The 19,862-nt window shown below is 38.0% G+C and overlaps 1 protein-coding gene across 5 annotated transcripts in view; it reads left to right on the top strand.

Annotated features, from left to right (window-relative positions):
• The window catches only part of furina (furin (paired basic amino acid cleaving enzyme) a), an 82,758-nt gene that overhangs the window by 26,655 nt on the left and 36,241 nt on the right, over nt 1–19,862 (top strand). For 4 of the 5 annotated variants that reach the window (XM_032560260.1, XM_032560261.1, XM_032560263.1 and 1 more), the window contains exon 3: nt 16,897–16,995. In XM_032560260.1, coding sequence (XP_032416151.1) covers nt 16,897–16,995 — 99 coding nt within the window. Of the gene's footprint in view, nt 1–16,024; nt 16,046–16,896; nt 16,996–19,862 lie in introns of those variants that run through there. The other variant, XM_032560264.1, reaches the window with a different exon arrangement.

Here is a 19,862-nt window from a genome sequence, read left to right as displayed (position 1 = left end):
AACACACTATATTTTTTCTAGAAATTGTATGTTATGGTTGTTTGACTTGGGTTTGTGTGGTTTATCCAGACTGTTGTCGCAACAATGCAGGGAAGCCAAATTTAGAGGCCTACATAAACTCTGCTGCCAGCTAGTGTTTGAATTTGTAATTTCATTCAAATTTTTAACTATTAAACTTTCAACCAAGAGGCTTAAATTGAAAAACTTGTCACATGTGTCAGCTTATGGGATGGGTATTTTAAACCATGTCCCAAAAATTTTGTTTGAGTGTTATTCAGTGGAGATCCATTTGGGCTATGTGACATGGAAGTCTTTGATCCTAACAATTATGATTAGGAAAACTTCATGCTACTAGAATTAACAAAGGTAAATATATTGGGTGTTTAGTTTAGTCCCAGGATCTCTGAAGTTTAAATTGTGTTTAGGTGATTTTTGATTTCTTTGAGTTCAATAAACAACGTAAGAAACCCAAAGGTTTTCTCTATTGCGGTGCAGCAAATACACACAATTCAATGCAAACATAATAAGAGACACAGTAAAACCAAATATGTGAGTAAGAAAGAAGGAAAAAATAAAATCAATGACAATTTAACAAAACAAATGAATATATGTAGAAAAAAACATTGTTACATTATTAAAAAGTAGAAACAAGTTATATAGATGGATTTATTTTGTGATAATACTGTGAGACCAATTACATTTTTACTCATGTTTATGTCATATACACACACACATTATTAGTGTCTAAACAGGAAATAAAAACTGATGTGAAATGTAGACAAACCGTATGTACGGCAAATACACATTTCACAAAATTTGCCTGCTGTTGATGCTGGCTTACAAGCAATAAATGAAATGAAAAATAAAAAAATCTAATTCTAAAATGGATAACAGAAAGCAGTCCCTCTGTGTAAAAGCATCTGAGTCCCAATTTCACTTTAGCCAACAGTAACTCAGATAAATATTTCTTAATAAACAAAAAATGGTGCCAGTGCCTTTTAAAAATAACGGCATGTATACGAGTATCACTAAATAGCAACATTATTTTTTATGTGTTTGTAAAATTCCACTCATAGTTGATTAAGGTCGGATGTAGCCTGGCCAGAATATATGAGACACCACTAAGTTTAATGAACTCATTCAAATGAGGGTTTGCCAGTGGTTCGGGCTGAACAGGTGCCGCAGCAGGAGAGTGATGGAGCTGTCAGCCCAGCGCTGCTTCCACACACCTGCAGAGTCTGGACTTACTGCACAGCATATGTGAACACAGCTGTGTGGGTGAGCAGTTACCATCCCACCCACACACACAGAGGCATGAGGGGACTCTTAGTAAAATATTAGTCTTCTTTTTCACCAACCTTCCGACCAAGAATGGTTTTTCATGGAGAAGTTCTCTTCTGGCTTGTCCGCAGATGAAATAAGCAGCTGCTGTGGAAGCAGTCTGTCTTTTATGTCTGCGTTTACGATGAGATAATTGAGCTCATCTTAGTTACTCTGTGATGTCTTCAGCTCTTGACATTCTCCGCCTAAGCTTGGGGGTTGGGGGTGGAAATAAAACCCAGCTGACTCGGTTCTTACCAGCTTGTTTGATTCCACTGCAGCCTTCGCAGCCTAGATAGATAATTACATGTTTACAGAGGTATATGTCACCTGTGACAGCCTGTGGCGTTGACAGCGGCCATGTGTGTGCACCTCGTAACGCTCCAGTCTCTCCTTAACTCACAACGTCTTGAACACACATTTACATTGCGCAGCTTCAGTTTCAGATGTGTTCAGTGAAGGGTTTAGAGCCTCGTTATGCTAAAGTGACCCAACTGCACGAGCAGCAGAAGAGGCGAGCTTTTGATTTTGATTTGCCTTTCAGCTGCGTGTGTGTGTTTGTGGTGTATTGATGCCGTGTCAAACACTCCTCTGGGAAAAGTAAAGGATCTGCAGTTTGAATGGTTGCTGCTGTAATGTCAATAACAGTATGTAGACGTTGTATTATGAGTGGCTGTGTGGGTTTTCTCTCTCCCCCGCTCTAAGCTCGTATATAGAGAAAAACACAAGGCTGAAAAATGGCTCCGAATTTGGGAGGAGTGACGATTAGGGACCCATTCAGTTTCTCTTAAGCTGTCCAGTGTAGAGCTCTGCTAAATTTGAACCTTAACAAAAGGTTAATAAAGTTGCTTTGGTTGATGTTTTGAGCCTCTCCCAAGCCATAAACATTTTACTGCATGTGATGAAAAAGCCAGTCACTCTAAAGTCTGTTGCTGATGAGGTAAAAATATGACTGAAGTGGCTCATTTGAGTGGTGCACACTTAGCATGCAGTCTGTGAAGCCATGTGGTCTGATGTTGAAGTTAGTCAACTGAGTAAAACTGGGATGCTGGTAATTGCTTCAGGTAATCCATCTTGTATGCACAACTCTCTACACAGGCTTGTGTTGTGTTACTTAAACTCTGTATTGCTGTTGGGCTTTACTGTGCTGTTTTCTATTCCAGCATTGCACAGATTATGCGGAGCTGTGTGATGCTTAATAACTATAATGCTCCCCTTTCTCAGGAACAAGTGTGTGATTGATATCATTCCCATGCCAGGCCAAGCGCAGCTTTATTTGACAAGGAGCTGAAATAAAGGCAGCCATGTCATATGATTTTAATGTTCCATGACAAGACTCTTGACTGCTTTCCACTCTCATAATGTCGCTGAGACGCAAGTTGTTTTCTGCACTCCTCTGTCTACTATGAATAAATCAGCCAAGTGGTTGCATTTAGTATTTTTTTCTGTCTGTTGCTGAATTATTTGTCTGGAAGACCCCATTTGTTCGTATGCTGAGGGAATACAGATTATGGGTAATTTTATTCATTGGCAGTCACCCACTTAATTTAACTTATTACGTTACCTCGGCATAGTGTGCATAGGATTTTTATGTGTCTTCCCAAAACTTACTGTTTTTTAAAAAAAGAGATAAACCCTTAATGATCCAAGTTTTCTGACTTTTCCACTTTTCTTAATTTTGTTTCTGATCTATTACCACAGACACTGCTTCCTTATGACTACCATTATGCTGATCAATATGTATCCTAATTAGCCACTATTAAATGCACATTTTGCATTTAATTGGCTTTAAACTTTTATATTTGATGTACCTATCAGATTTTATTAGTGCAGCACTTTCATGTAAGTCTATAAATTTTCACCACTAGTCGTTACTCTGTCATGGCCTAGATATATTCAGATCCAGGCCTGGACTGGGATGAAATTTTCACATGATAACTCTGAGTCAAAATATTATATTATGATATTTACACACAAATCTAAAACTGAAAAAAATGTTAGATAGGATCTAGTTCCTTTTATTAAAACCGTGCAGCAGTAAGTATTAGGGTTTCCTCCAGAGTCTGGAGAAGTGTTAATGTATGGAGTCGGATTTCAGTTTCCAGACTTCATTAAGTATTCGTTTGTCTGAATGTTTTGTCCTTCCTTTCTCACATACTTCCTTGTTTTGTTTCCTTCTTCCTTCCTTAATAAGAGTGGTAGGTCATTTTTGTTTAGTTCTCACACAATGACTGTCATTGTTTTTCCCCACCAGAAATGTTTCCGGTTAACACATTCTATGTCTTTGTAATTTGTGAGGGAAAAGTGTGATTTTATTCTTTCAACCACAGGAGAGGGGCAACTCCACTCAGCTGGAAATCCCTTCATTTACTATTAAACTTGCTCTGGCATCTCAAACAACTAGATGGAATTTGCTCTGTAAAATTTTTGAAACCTTGTTTTTCTTTTAGACATCATATGTCTAGTGATCTTTGCTCTGGAGTAACTGAGAGTCTTTAAATCTTTAAATGATGATCTGCACAATGTTATGTTTAGATGAGTGGGTGTTGTAAACCCTATGCCAATATCTCATCTGTTACAGTAAGGGATAAATAATACAATTTTAAAGCCACACCCAGTCTGAGATATTATCTCAAGTGCAGTGATTAAATATATACCAGTTTAAAAAGTGCCTTATCTTATCCAGTCGGCCACTGTGTGCCAAACATACCCTATATGTAACAAGATTGGCCTGTAATATCTTTGAATTGTATCAAGGAAATTATCCTTTTTTTACTTCCTGGATGTCCTCTGGTTTCCTTCAGCAGATAAATATCGAGAGTGCTCTCAGACATGGTCTGTGGCTGTTTCCAGGTAGCGTTTAGTTGTTCTGCAGGTGATTTATGGAAAACCTCGAAGACAGAGCCCAGCTTGCAAAACATACTTGGAGAACGGCTGTTGCTGTACATCTACACACCACTCTTGATTTCGCTGTGTGTGATGCATTTTACAGTTTTTGATGTGGCAGTTTTCTTTGCCTGTTTCAGTACTTTTAGCTGGAAATTTGATTTTGGATGGATTTTTGTGAAAGTGGGAATGTGTGTGTGGGCGTGCGGGCGTGTGGGGTGTGTGTGTGTGTGTGGTTTGAAGCATATTTTGAGGTGCCCATTATTGTATCAGATTGGAGGGAGCTGCAGGAGGATTTTGTCTAAATTAGCATCTTAGTGATAACATTATTGATGCCGACCAAGCCTGTAGCGCTCCCTTACGCAAGAACACGTCTCTACGCCAAATTAATGACGTCTTGAGACTGCCAGCTGTTACAGAAAGATGTGCCCAACATTTGGTTTCCTTAATCATTTAGGTCTCCACTACATGCAATAGGAAATCCTAATCAGCGATGTCTGGTTGCGTTTGAATACAACGCAGAACTAAACCTCACCATCATAAATGACTGAATGCTATTCGTAACTGCTGTGTTTAAATGTGATGAATGTCACATGGTCCGATAAAGTAGAGCTGCTGATGTGACTTTTCACAGAAACTCGCAGTGTGCTCTTCTGGCATGATGCTGACATGTTCAGTTCCTCTCTTAAATTAATACAAAATGGAGTATGTCTGACAGGATTTGTTTGAGAAAATGCTCCTGACATTGTGAAGGCAAGGCTCCCTCAGATCGCCAGCACTTTACACTTTTGGGAGACCCTCATCACACTGGGTTTAATTGGAGGGCAGAGAGCTGGGCTACCTGCGGTGGTGAACTGAGCACAGCCACTAAAGTAGCTGGTCCTCTGCGGATGAAGAGGACAATGATGGAAATGTCTTAGGCGGTAGGTTCGTGGGAAATTAAGAGAGTGCAGCTTTCTAAAATGGCCCCAGTGGTCCCTCGCTGAGGTGAGAAGAACCAGTTTGGTATTTCTGTCCAGGAACTGCGTGCTCCGTCTTTGCTCTGAGATTAAAAAGGGGAGGTGGAATTAGACAGCAGAGTTAAATCTTATTAGCTCTTGTCCCGCTGGCAGCCACCTTTTGCACCTTCTTCATTATCTCTGAGTGTATGTGTGTGTGTGTGCTTTGTGTAGAAGTAAGCAATGGGGAAAAGCACAGAGATAATGTCTCCAGATTATTAATGACATTGAATATGGAATAATGACTTTGCCAGGTGTTTCTCTACTTTTTAACTTTACAGACGAAATAGTTCATGCGCCAGTTTTGATGCAGAAATCTGTTAAATCTATTATTTTTTTTAAGGAAAAACAGAAATCATATAATCTGATAAAAAAAATCAAATGCAATAAATCAATTTGTATCTCTGCTTGTATTTTATGACTCACCACTGTATTAATATCACTGCTCATGCTTATTCATCAGTGAACATTCTGTCCAACTCAAGATTTTACACGGCGTGCTTTCATGCCTTTTTAAATAACAGTATTTGTGCCAGCACTTGTGGCAGGGGGTCTTTGAAGCTGTGAAGCAAAAATACTTCAGCTGTAATGCCAGTGAATTCTTTGTAGGTCTCCTGTTGTTTCTATCTTGGACTCAGGTTTTATTCAGCTCTGAAGCATTGGATTAGGAAAAAAAAAGCTTTTATACGAATTGTGTTATAAATATGTAATTACTTAGGCTCTCTGTCAGTTCTTTTTATTATGGTTCATGGCAAACATGTAAAGGAAAATGACTGTATCTAATCCCACATTCATAACTTTTTTGAGACCCACCTCTTTATTTTCACCTTTTATCCAGTTGCTTGATTTGATACCGACGGAGGAGTTTGACAGTGAAAGGCCCTACTGACCAAAAACAAAATGGCAAGAAAATACCAAAAAACATTGTAACTGTCCCCAAGACCTTTGGTAAAATATTCAGGTGACAAAATAAACAGAAGTAGGAATTTTGGACGTTCCATAACTTACGTGTGTAGCTAACCTGGTATTTCAGAAAAGCAACAAACAGTCAAACATGGTGGTTTGATTGTCCGTCAGTTAGCAAGACCCCAACAACTGCTAACAAGGTTGAGGATTGTTGTGGTCGAAGTCTTTAATCCAATTCAGATGCTGTGAAGGAATAATCTTAAACAGACTATTCTGTTTAGAATAGTCTGTTCTAAACAGACTATTCTGTTTAGAGAGTAGTCTAAACTATTCCATTGGGAGGTTTTAATTCAGCCACAACCTCCCAATGTGGCTGAATTAAAACAATTCTTCGAAGTGCAAGCTTAAAACACTCATTGCCAGTAATCACTTGAGAAGCTTGAGCAGTTGTTAGCGCTAAGGGTGGTGCAACGAGTTATTATTGTGTAAAACAGTGTGTATTCTATAAGGGGCCAAAAGAACACTGGGAATGGGATAAAATATAGGAAAGTGAAAATGGCAACCACAGTTGGAGCAGAATAGCTCTTCAGTATCTGTTTATCAAATGGCACCTTTTTCTCATTTTGAATTGCTTGCTGGTCAGTTTTGCTGTGTATTTAACAGAGATTCAAAGCTCTGATTAGATTTAGTATAACCTCACGGTGTCAAAAGCAATCATAGAATCCCCTCTAACAGTGATAAAACTGTCTCCCTCTTGATAAAAACCTGCTTCCTCCCTGTCCCTTTCCAATTTGCTCCATCTCCGCTGAGTTGCTTCTGCTTGCCAGACTTCTCCACAGCACCCCCACTCCCCCCCCAACCCTTTTCTCCACACATTCAGTCTTTCTGTGTACCGGGCGATGCGTCCACTAATGAGGATGAGCTCATCAGGGCATCTGAATGAGAGAGAGGAACATATTTACACAGATTATTCGGCTGTTAGTAGGACTCCAAAGGAACAATCTTTTATTTCCAGCCTACTGAGCACAAAACGCTTCCTGCTTCCGGGTGTCTGACACATTTACTCAAAATGTGAAGAGGTTTTAGATTCAGCATTTTAGAAATTTGTGATTACTGCTGAACAAACAATGACGATTTGAGTAGGATAAAAATGAACCCAGTTCTTTTTTTTTAATGCTTTAAACTGCAAAGTCTTTTGGAGAGCAGAGCACAGGAAGCTAAGCTTCAAAGCCATTGATGCATGAAGTGCGTTGCAGTGCTCATACTGTATGATGCAGCAGAAAACCTGCAAACTGCAGAGTATTACAGATTTATAGAGAGAAATAAATGAATAGGCTTTTTCTTATTGTCTCCTTTGTTTTGTACCTGTTCCCAGGACACTGATACTTCATTGATACATTGATCTAACTATATTAAACTAAATCTGGCTAAATGTTTATGACACCAGATACAGTATTTGAGGGATGCCAGTAACCCATCTGAAATGACTGTATGATCAGAGGAAAACTGAAACATCTGTTCTGATCTGTGTGAGATTCGTCTAAGACAATCAATGGCTCTTAGTTATTTTCTGCCATGACCCCATTAAGGAACATAATTGTTTTTTCCAAACCTCCCTAAATTGATATACTGTTGAGAAACTGATGATATTTAGTTATATGTCTCTACAAACCATTGTATGACTTTCTGGCTCCAGCATTCTGCATACAATCATCTGATTATCAAAACAGATCAATAAAAGAAGCTGCAACAACGTACATTTTTATTTATTTTATTCTTTTAAGTCTTAAAAATGCCCAAGTTCAGTATGCTAACTCAATTTGTAACATTTAATTAAGACCTTTCTCACTCTGTGTGTTTCTCAAAAGAGAAAAAGTGCAAATGATTCACTGGGATGTGCATTTTTAGACTGAACACACTAACATTCAAAACTTCTTTTATATCGTAAACATTGGTTACGTGTTATCTTCATCAAGTTATCCTTTTTTAAAAAAAACAGTAAAGTCATTAACTTATAGAATTTGCAACATTGCCTATGTTTTAGCTTATCGGAATAGCTGAAAAGGTGAATAACATTTCACATTCACAGTAAACCTAAGGGCTATTTATGCTTTGTGATATTTCCTGGTCCGTCACTGCGAGCTACCATCACTTTATTTGCCTCTGATGCCCTTATTTATTTATTTTTTCACTATGACAAACTTCTCCGCCTCAGTTCTGTACACCAGTGTGCCTGTGTAGGCTTCCTCTGCTGGGTTGAACAAGGAGCCTGTTTAGTTTGAGCACTGCTCCCACCTAGTGACTGGAGGCTTGTTTATTTTTTAAGCATGAAAAAATATAAATAAAGGGGAAATCGGTTTGATTAATTTTAATCTTCTCTTCTGGGGGATAAACTTGATGTGACACAGAGGCCTACATTTTTTTTCTCTGCCACTCTTCAAAATGACTAAGATAAGAACATGCCCTTCAAGGCAGAAATAAGCTGTTATCATACATATGCACACATTTACAGCCAGAACAAAAATTAAAACTTCACACCTGTAACGCTGTGGCTATGCAAAAGAAGATAAAAAAAAAGATGCCAGCAAGAGTGGGATCCTGGGGTAACTCGTCTGTTATGGTAACAGACGAGTTACCATAACAACGTCTGTGTGTTCTTTGAAGTGTTTGTGGATATAAAGGCAACTTGTTCATGTTGTCCATCATAATATTGATGTAAATCATTTCTAAGTGAGTTGTCAACTAAGTGATTAAATAACCAGAGTGAAAATTAACAGTTAATAGTTTTAATACAAGCTCGTGAAATAGCTTGTATTAATATTGTATTAGACACTATTTCTGTCTCTCTGCCTGGACTTTGAGTTGAGTCCTGTTTCTGCCTGATGTATTTGATAGTATAAGCAGTATAGAGTTGAAAGCTGTTTTTACTGGGATCGGTGAGTAAAAGTGCGCATGACAAGGTTAATGTGCAACTTGGCAGAAATTACTGAAACTTCAGAAAGCATTATACCCGAGTGAAAACAGTTCCGCCTGTGGCACTGAATTCAATTTAAGCTTAGATTACTATGATTTTGGACCATTATAATATTTGTGGTGAAATTACAAAGTCCTAATACTTTGGTTGACAGTTGATGATGTAGGTATTTTAAAGTGAAATGTCATCACAAAGCCTAGTGTATTCAAATGCTTGAATGTATTTATAATTGAAATCATATCCACATAACCATTTTATTCTCACAGTATGACAATATATCAGACTCTTTTCCATTCGTTAGGAACTTTGTATCTAATTTGATATTTTTTATACTTTGAATTTATTGTTCATGTAGAGGACCCACTTGTTCCTAAGCTTTAACATCCTGGCTAATGTCTTGGTGTTTCTTCCCAATTTCCACATTATTATCTTTTCTGTCACTTATTTTGCATAAATGAGCAAAAAGGCTCATGCTTTTTCATTTTCCCCTTCTGAAGATTAGTTCATCCACAGTACTGTGTCATTATTTCTTAAACCAAAACCATTTAACTATTCAGAAAAGTTGCTAGAGCTGTTATTGCTACTTTTTTTTCCCATAACTACCAAAATGACAGAAATTTTTTGAAATCTCACCTTTGACACTTTCACATTTGTATATGTAATAAAAAAGTGGCATTAAAAACGTCCTCTCCAACACAACACAACACAACAATGGCTAATTGTAATTAAGCAACACAGCAAAACTAAAACTGACAACACAAATATCAGAACTGAAAAAGAGTTGTAAGACAAAATTAATAAATAATGTCAAATACTAAAATGCTTTACTTTCATCTTGCCAGTATCCATTTTAATGCACTTTCTTTGCCTTTTGTAGAGCATCTGCAATCAGAACACTGAGGGAGTTGTAGTACAGACTTGGTTCAGTGTGTTCTTTAAAATAAGCCCTCTACACTACAGGAACTGCTGGTTGTCTACTCGGGATGAACTGACTTTGTGAGATTACAACTGACTGTGTCTGCAGAAGGTTTTCATCTGACACATTCAGTCTCTTAGGACTGGTCTGGGAATTATTACACTCGGTCATAGGCCACAGAGTTCATCTTCTTTCCTTCTACCTTGTTAATGCATGCTATTCTTCTGACAACTATTCTACTGTGAGAAGACATGTGATAGACCCATGACTGAAACTAGCAATGGGGTGGAATCCCTAAAGGCAACAATGGCTCCCTTTCTTGGCTTTACAGTATTTAACAGCAAATTTGAACCTAACTGACTGTGTGTGTATTTCTTGGATACATTGGCTTTTCTATTAAAGATTATCAAAGTCTGTTCAAACTTAGTGTTTTCTGGGCTCTGATCTTGTACATGAAACCTAACATATTTGTTCTGCCTTTTTAACTACTGCCTTTCCAGCAACGTAAACATTAAAGACTTAGACATGTGATGAAAGCTTTCATTGACCAGTCCAATTAGTATCCCTATAACTGTGGTACCATGACTGATTTTTTTTTATTTATCCTTATCTTAACCATAAAGATAAGGCTACAGTGGTCATTATTTACTAATGCTGAGATGTGGTAAGAAAGCAAGAAAATGGCATCCTGCTAAAGATCTGTATTTATTACACAGTGGTACAACTTATGTTTTTAATATTACTTCTTTCCAAGAGGCTGAATTAGAAAAAGCAAGGAAATATTTTTAGTAATGTATTACAGCAAATTTAAAATCTTTGCTAAAGGCCATTATTTTTCTAACATGTTTTTATTACACTAAAATTGAGTTTAAAGTGAGCCACTGTACTTGAAAATACAATGTTAAATAATTATGAAATGCATAAATCAACAGTGGAATATATACAGAAAATAAAATGGAAAAACTAACCATGCATCATACAGGTTAAGGTTCTATTGACTAGTTTAAGTCTTCTTAAAACTGATGTTTAAGTCAGGTTATTTTAGCACTTTTACTGTGTTTAAATAAGTTGGAACAAGGCATCTGGGAATGAAACCAATAATTGGTGAAGTTCCCTACTCTATCAGTGTTCTAATACACCACAGTACTAAACCTTTGACAACTTTTTTTATTTTCAGTCTATGTACAGACTCTTTCCTCCCAAGGGGCTTGTTTGTGCCTAAAAACTCGCTTCAATCTAAAATGTGAAAGGGAAAAGAACTTACAATACAATCGGACTACTGCTGCTGTCACTCTTCTCTTAATTTGGCTCAGACACTGATGAAGTGAGGCACAACTTTGATTTAGCAGTTTAGCCAAGCTGACATTTTGTACTGAAATGACAGAACAAAAAGCAAGAACCACGGTAAAGGAAAATATTTTAAACGTGACGCTCACAAACGACTCCACGGTCACCTTATTAATCTGGCTGTTGCATACTTCAGGTATCTGTCCTAGATTTGTTGGGCTGTCTTCCCTCCTGTTTAAGATATGTCTTCACTTAAATTGAAGACTCAGTTAGTCTAGCAATCCTGACACAAAACTTTTCTTTAAACTTATAGAATGTTTTGTTGGCTCAGGAAAATTCTGTGTATGTCTGATTACTTCTATGGAGCTCACTCATGTTTCCTGCAGAGATGATCTTTGTCTCCAAATGCCTTCCTTTTTTGTTCTGCCAATATATCTTCCATTCAACATATTCCTATTAAGAGGGTCTTTATAGTTTTTATGGCTCTTCTATATAAGAAGAGCCATATATATCCCTTTATATAAAAACGTTTAACAAGAAATGAGTTAATTTCCTTATCTTTGCTCACTAGGGAAAGTAAATTATTTTTTAACAAGTCTTAATGACACTGAGGACTTTTGGGCATCTTTGGTTTTTGGATGATACCCAGAATAGACATCCTTCAGTTGAGGACGGGGGGAGCCAAACGCCCGGTGAGTGATCTTCAGTGACAGCTGGAAATTCCTTTCTTCCCTCAGCAGTGCAGCTCTAGAGTCATACTGAAGAGTTGCCACATCCAAACACACCAAATGAACAGCACTTAAAGTATTTCAAGAGATTTCCTGTGCAGTTTTGACACATCTGTGTTTGCTAGAAGGGAGACAAAAGGTGCTGCTGGGCATTTTTTACAAACTCACTCATATCCCAGGTCAACGTCTCTGGAGAGAATGCAGATATTTAATGATCTGTGTTGTTACCCACAGTCAGTGACTAAAACAGAGCATAGTCCGTGTTTTCCTTTAAAGCCGCTGTGGATATTAAACTGAGTATCTTTTCATACCTCTCCTTCTGACTATAAACCTCCATATGTCACTGCCCTGTTCTTTCCATTTGTTTTTGTCAACACTATTAAAATGAACAAATTTAATGTCCTGTGAGCAACTGAAGTGAAAGCGGATGGTGCCAAGAATGCTAATCTGTTTGCTCTCCAAACACAGAGGAAGAACGGTCGAGTAACTTGTTGAGAATAGATGTCACGTCTGTAAATAAGAGGGGTTGGATTGGCCAATAGTTTGTTCCTTCCTATTTTATCGGTTCCGTCCTTCTGACCAACACTGCAGTGACTTGTATAAACATGTTTATTCATTTGTGTGGAACCTGTCGACAAACTTGAATTTAGTTAACTTAACTAGAAAATAACTAGTTAACTTAAAAAACATATTGGTTGATGGAAAGCTAATTTTAGTTGTTAAAGTAACATATTTTTTTATGTTTAGTGAACAAATAAAACATAAGTTCACTGGAAGAGTGCTTGCTTTGTCAGACTAACACAAAAAAGTTAAGTTAGTTCAACTAACTTCTATTTTGTCATTCTGAAGTGATTTGAAGTAGTTGGGTTAATTCATTCATTTTATCTTAGTTAAACATAAATTCATAATGTTAGATTGCTATATCTGTTTTGCTTTTAACTAACATAATACAATTATGTGGAACCTGTCGACATAAAAAATATGTTAAGTCAATAATTCATTTCTTTGAGTGCAGCTCTACTGCTGTGTTTGCTTCAGTCAAGGCTAAAAAGGCAAGTGAGAGGCTTAAAGTGTTGATTTAGCTTTGAACCTTCTTAAACATATGCATACCCTTAATGCCAAGTAAAACTAAGGATAATTGAGTAAAGGGCGACAGATTGAGAGCTCTATATACGATTTAAGCAGTAAAAATGGTTAAGGTATAAATTATAAAGGTATAAATAATGAGTAAAAGTATTTTCAGATGTATGGGTTCAGGTCAGGGTGCTGTGTTTTCAAAGAAAGAGCTTTTTTATGTCCGGCTGCCACTGTGGGGAACTGGTGCCCCTCTCCTACCCGTTTACCACAGTGAACAGTTGCTAATTGGACTTCAGCCTCATTACACAAACAAGTTGCCGAACTATTTTAGAAGGCCGAAACACTTGTGCTCCCACTTTATCTCAGCTCACTGATGTGTAAAGAAAATATGTTAATGCTCCACTCTGTGTGAGGCCTGTAAATCAGATGTTATCAAAATCAAAAGGAGAATGCCTTGTCAAAAGTGTCTGGAAATGAACTGCAATGACGTCACTCTTCAGTGAAATCCTTTGGCTGTCTTTGATGTTCACGATTCCATATGGGCTGCGGTTTTCTGTTAATTTAATACAGCCCCAAGCTCCTTTAACAGCTTGTCTTCTGACATTGTTTGTCTCTTTGTAAGACATAATTGTGTCAACAACAGTCAGTGGGGATAAGACATCAGACCTTTTTGATAATTGCTTTCCCACAAGGTAAATTTGGCAGTAGGGGAGGAACCATACATGCAAACAAACCAGCAGGCAGTAATTTTCTGCTGTGCATTGCTTTGCATTTTAATGTTGATGGATTATTGCTTCGCTCTGGTAACTGACCACATGTTGAGTGGCCTGTTGTGCTGTAACAGCTCCAAGCTTATCACATCAGTAATGGTCACAGAGCTTGATCTGTTTCCACATCGGTTTTCCATCTAAATGTGTTAGTTGTAAATTGGCATTTTTTTTTTTTTTCCAACTCAGTGGAAAGCAGTTAAACCCCCTAAGAAACCGTGTGGTCTTGAGTTAGAATTGCTGAAAACATGAGCCCCTAAAGTGTTGTTGCTGATTGCCAGACAATGTTCAAGCTGCAGGGTTTGCATTTAGAAGGACTAGATTCTGGTTCACATTGTTGAATGAGGTGTGAATGCGTGTCTGTCCATACACTTGCAACAGTTGAGCAGTTTACCTGAAATTAAGCCGACTCTATGCATATACATGTGCAGATGTACATACAGGTGTTTATATCTTAGATCTCCAACCCGTATACTGTTATCTTTTCAATATCTTGTAATTTATCGCTTGTGCACAATGCTTTTTCCACTGTTGCAGTTTTGGTCCTCCCATAGTTCCCACTGAGACAGCAAAAAATCTTGTTCCTGACTTAACAAGATTGTGAAAAGTTGTTCACAGTTACCAGTTCATCACAATAAAGAAAATAACCATTTTTTTTGCCAATAAGAGGACAGACAGTAAGAGATGTATCAGTAAATTAACAATTAAATCTATACATTTAATTGAGTGTGTAAGATTTTAATGATTCAAGATACAAAGTTCTGAAGACACTCTTGACACCCCCAACTGGGGGTTTCCTCCAACAAACCACTTCTTGTGCTAAACAGTCATTTATGTTTCCACCACTGCAAGCGCTACCATTTATGAGCTACTTACAACCAGATTTTAGTTAGATCAGAGGAGGGAACCCCCTTTGGTGGAGTTCTAAATGATCATGTTTAAAATTCCACAGTGTTTTATCTTCCTCATAAGACAAAAACAGTACAAATGCAGATCTTTATCATTATTAAAAAAAAGTTATATCTCAAATACAGAGATATAATGGTATTTGATATATATTGACTGGACTTTTATCTTCCAGTCAATACGCAGAATAAAGGAGGAGTTAGTGGTGCTTTTTTCCTTGTTTGTATGGCAGTTCTTCAGCCTTACCAACTTTTAAAAATTGCTTGGTAGGGTTAAAAAAAATACCGCTGTAAATATTGTGGTTGAATTTCTTTTATTTATATTTTAATATTTTTATTTTTTTTACAACACTGCTGGTACTGATCTCTGATCAGTAGGTCATGATTGTGAAGATCTGGCACTAGCACCAGTTAAGCACTACAACTTTGGAAAAATCCAAAGTGTGTCATGAAATAACCAAAATAAAAACAGTGTGGGGGTAGTACAAGGTATTCTTATTTCTGTGCAGGTTGTTACTTCTTGACACGGCCACAGTTTCGCGATTAACACCTAACTAGTACCAACCCTGTTCCAGCTTAATTTGTCTTTCATGTAATCCCATGAGATTCCAGGACAGTGTGTTTTTACAGCATGCAGCTGGGATTGCAGAACCAAAAGGTTGTTGCCTGAACTGTGTTGCAATCTGTATGCAAGCTGTTCAAATGCACTCAGTGCTTTAAATGCAAGTAACATTGGTGTGTGCCTTTGTCTCCTTATGAGCACCATGCATATCCTTGTACTGCTGCAGCTGCTGGTGAGTTTGCTTTGTATTGAATAACTGTTTATCCGTCTCATTTGTCATTATGACCACCTCCTGATATGGATCAGTGACGTAACAAAGCACCCTAGCCCCAAATTCTGAGTTGGCACCTTTCAGCTGATGATAAGGCATAAAAAACACATGTATATTGTGCATTGAAAATATGATCTAGTCACAGACGTGAGTTCCTGAGCAGCATGCTATTAAAGTCAATGGTCCAACTTTCCCTCTGTTGTTCCACAATGCTGGCTTGACTTCTCTAAGGGCACATTGTCACTGAATGGTGCATGACTCTTTCAGTAAAATACCGAGAGAGTCATAAAGGAAGGTTCATGTTTATGGGTTTATCGTTGAACCGTCTTTTGTAAGGAACTTTTCATTAAAGTCCAGTCAAGCAAGACCTTATCTAAACAGCTGACCCTCAGCCTGGTTTATTTTTTTCTTCTTCAGAAAAAAGGGACAGCCAGCTCAGCTAATGGCTGTAAGTGTTTGCATTCTTTTCCCTTCTTTCTATAAGACCAGCATTTAACTTTGGTGTCATTCTTTAATAGTTTTACGCACAAAGGAACATGTTCTCTCTTGCTCTCTTACACACACACACAGGCTTGTGGCTTTTGGTGGTCCTTTTCAGAGCTGAGTATCACAGTTAACCATGTGCTTCCTCTTGGTTATTGCTTCCCTATTGTCTGCCGGGTTTGTGTGCAGGGCCTTTTTTGTGTCCCCTGCTGGAATCAGCCTGTTTACTGTGATTAAATGGGAGCAGGGAGGCTGATGAGGGTTGAGCTGTTCTTCTTTTAGACCAAGGGAATGTTGCAGTGCACACTGGAGTGGCACCATGTGGGGAGGAAGGGATTGTGGAGGAATGAGCTGAGCTTTCCAGATAAAATGTATAAATATATTTTACCTAGACAGCAGAGTTATGATGATCCCTGTGTTTAAAGACAGAACAAACCTAACCAGGGAGCTTAAAATGCAGTGAAGACTTGTCTGTGGAGAAAAATGTGCATGGGGCTTGCAATAATCTGAGTAAAAACAAACTGCAAGGAACATTTTTGATGCTGTTAAAGGTTATGTATGTTCAAGAAAAAAAATATCCGGTGCTAGGCCAGATGACTGCAAATATTTATGTTGTATTGGTTTCATCTTAGAGTAGAAGGGTGTTTGTTCCAGCCTGCTACTCTGTTTATTGCCACTCTGTAAAGTTTATAGAAATATTTGTCATTTAGCGGCAGAGGATATGCCATGAGGATATACAGAGGTGTTATCAGATTATAGGCCGACAGATCTGAACCGCAGGATGTGATGGGTGATCATATCTCTTTGTCTTTCCAGGTATTTGGTGATTACTATCACTTCCGGCATCACAGAGTGGTAAAGAGATCGCTGTCTGATCACAGAGGGGCACAAGTTCGTCTGGAAAGAGATCCTAAGGTAAGAGGTTTATTTCTTGGGGTGACGGCGTGTTTGGCTTTGGATGTGGCTAAGGCTTGCTTTTGGGGACAGTTTTTGAGGTGTGGGGACAGCTGCATCTTTATGAAAAGTGAGAAGTTATTATTTTCCAGCTAAAAGGCATTTTTAGTTGCTGTTTCCCACCTTTAGGACAGTGATGCCTGCAGTGAGCCTTCCAGTTAGTACTTGTCATAGCAATTAAGGTTGTCTCATTCCTGTACTGCAGGTCAGATGGAGTCTAGATATAGAGCATTGTTTTATTCTACTTATTCAACCGAGTTAGCTCTATTGCCTGTAGGTTGAAGAGACAGGATTCCACAGTTTGATGTTAAACTGAGAAATACTTTTTTAAAACAGTCCATCCTAAAAGGAAATATGGAACATTTACTTTATAATTCTGACTATTTGTACAACAAATTTCAGGCTTCCTCTCAAAATAAATGAATGTCTTTTAGCTCCAGCATCTAATCTAAAGTAATAATATGCACATAACTCATTAACATATTGATTGTACAGTAATCACATAGAGATGGGAATAATTAAAATACATTTTTTACATCATCATGTTTGGTAAATCGAAGTAGAAAACTCAACGCTGCACTATTTAGAGTTGTAAAAGAAAGTAGTGTTCAATCATGGTACTAATTAAAAATAATTAACCCAATGAAAAGCATGAGCAGACCTGGATTTTCTTACTGCATTGCAGATGCAATAAGGTGTCAGTGCTACCTTAGAAATCTTTGCTGTCTTCACCATATGTGATTTACAGCTATATGCTTTGGGAAAGTAGATGCATTGAAAGTAGACCCCGCATTGACAGATCCTCCATCATAACTGCCAACAAAAGGTCCAGATCAATATTACATTTTTTGCTATACTTAAGAAGCATTGTCATAAATAAAGTGTGGAAACTCATGTAGAAACAGATGTCTAAATGTTAGGGCAAAAAAAGACACAATGGGTCAAAATAGTTTCCCCACGTCAAGGTCGATGCACTGGCGGCAGGATGTTAAGCGAAATGCTCGCCTAACCATCAAGATGATTTTGGGCTCAGGGTCTTGCCTGAGGGGTTCACCGAAAGGAGGAGCCAGTATTAAAGCCCCCAATTAGTGAGCAACCTGCTCTACCTTCAGAGAGTTTCCTTTGATGCATTAATTCACTAATTATTTCTGCCACAAAGAATGATTAAAACACATGAATTTACCCTAATGGAAGAACTGGAATGCCCTTGATGATGCTGTGTAGCTTGTCTTAGGTAGTTCTTGCTGTTTTTTTCATTTATTCTTTCCATTTTTGTTGTGCTCTCGGAGCATTTTGCGAATGATGCAAGACAACAGTGCGGACCGATTTCAGGCAATTTTTCTTCATCCTGAATAAATTTTCTACTCTTCAGTTTCCAATTTCTGCAGGTCACTAAAACTTATGAAAAATCAAAAACCGAGCGCATTCATCTTTTAAAGTGCGCGGCAGAGCCGTAGCTGCATTCCACATTCTCTCAGTTGGTGTATGAATATTTATGGAAAGTGATGGCCTCTGATCCATAGGTTACCTAGAGGTAATTGTGCAAAATTGGGAATAAATTTAAGGAATTTCTTTAGCCCTATGTAGCACAACCAGAGCATTGAGTTTGAACATCAGTGTGATTTCCATTGCTAATAATGATCACCAGCAGTGTAGCTGGGGGAACATTGCTATAGTAACTCATATCTTTAACTGAAAAGACTTTATATTTAAGCTGAGTACTGCAATCAGCCATAATTCCGCTCATAAATCTCGGCATCAGTCTGTAGAAATGCAGTCAGCCCTCTGACTGACAGGTTTAATTTGCGCTGCACAGGTGCTGAGCGGGAATAGACGAGCGTCTGCTGAGCTTGTTTTACACGGTAGAAGCAGTCCACCTCCCTCTCTGGGATTTCCTTTTACGTCGCAGCTCCATTTCCTGTTGTTGAATTCCTTTTGTCCCACAGCTCCTCAGACAAAATGGACCGTTACACATTCAGCTCCTCCTGTCTGTTAAAATAAGAGTTGGGTTTTAATTTATTTTCAATCTGGTTTAATCAGGAGAACTTTGCCGATTCTGCTTTACTCGCACACTTTCCCTCGGCTCCCTCCCTCACATAAACATCAATATTTGAACTTTTCTGTAATTAACAGTGTGATCAAAGCCTATGAACTGTGAGATTATTGCTAATTGTGCTTCCATATTACTGAACCACACGGCTTCCAACCCCCCCAAAAAAGGGTTAAAATAAAATACGAGGATTTTTTAAACCCTGGAGAGACTCTCTGCAGCTTTTAAACTAGTTGAGATGAAGCCTAAATGTTCCACTGAATTCTATTTGAAGTGTGATTAATTGCTCATGAAAGCACCTAGGCATCTGCCAGACTTTATAAACCAAAAATGCAAGTGAGTTAGAGCTTTATCTATTACGCCCATGCGTTGTTCTGTTTTCTTTTATTCTGGTTTTATTTGTTGTTTCGTACAGTACTTTGGTTCAGTGAATGTCCTTTTTTTCAAGAGAGACAATAAAAAGGCATAAGGCACAGCAGAAGCACCGATTTTAACTAATTATCCAACACTTGTTTATGGGATATTTTTTGTTACTGCTTTTATTACTTCTGCAGTAATAGCAGTGTTTGCTACACCTAAACAAGCTTCATAGTAACATAAACTGCTAGGATATTCCTTCATAATACTGCTGCTTTGGTTCCAGTTTGTCACAGGGGAGCCATGCTCTGCTTGTTGAATTTGGAAGGACAAAGCAGAGGGTGGACAAAATGAGTGTGTGGGGATTTTATTTGTTGGAGGAAAAATACTCTCTTTCCTAAACATGAGATAAGGCAAACTC

Source organism: Xiphophorus hellerii, chromosome 4 (assembly GCF_003331165.1).
Source record: "Xiphophorus hellerii strain 12219 chromosome 4, Xiphophorus_hellerii-4.1, whole genome shotgun sequence".
Classification (NCBI taxonomy): domain Eukaryota; kingdom Metazoa; phylum Chordata; class Actinopteri; order Cyprinodontiformes; family Poeciliidae; genus Xiphophorus; species Xiphophorus hellerii.
This window is presented reverse-complemented; position numbering and strand designations above follow the sequence as displayed.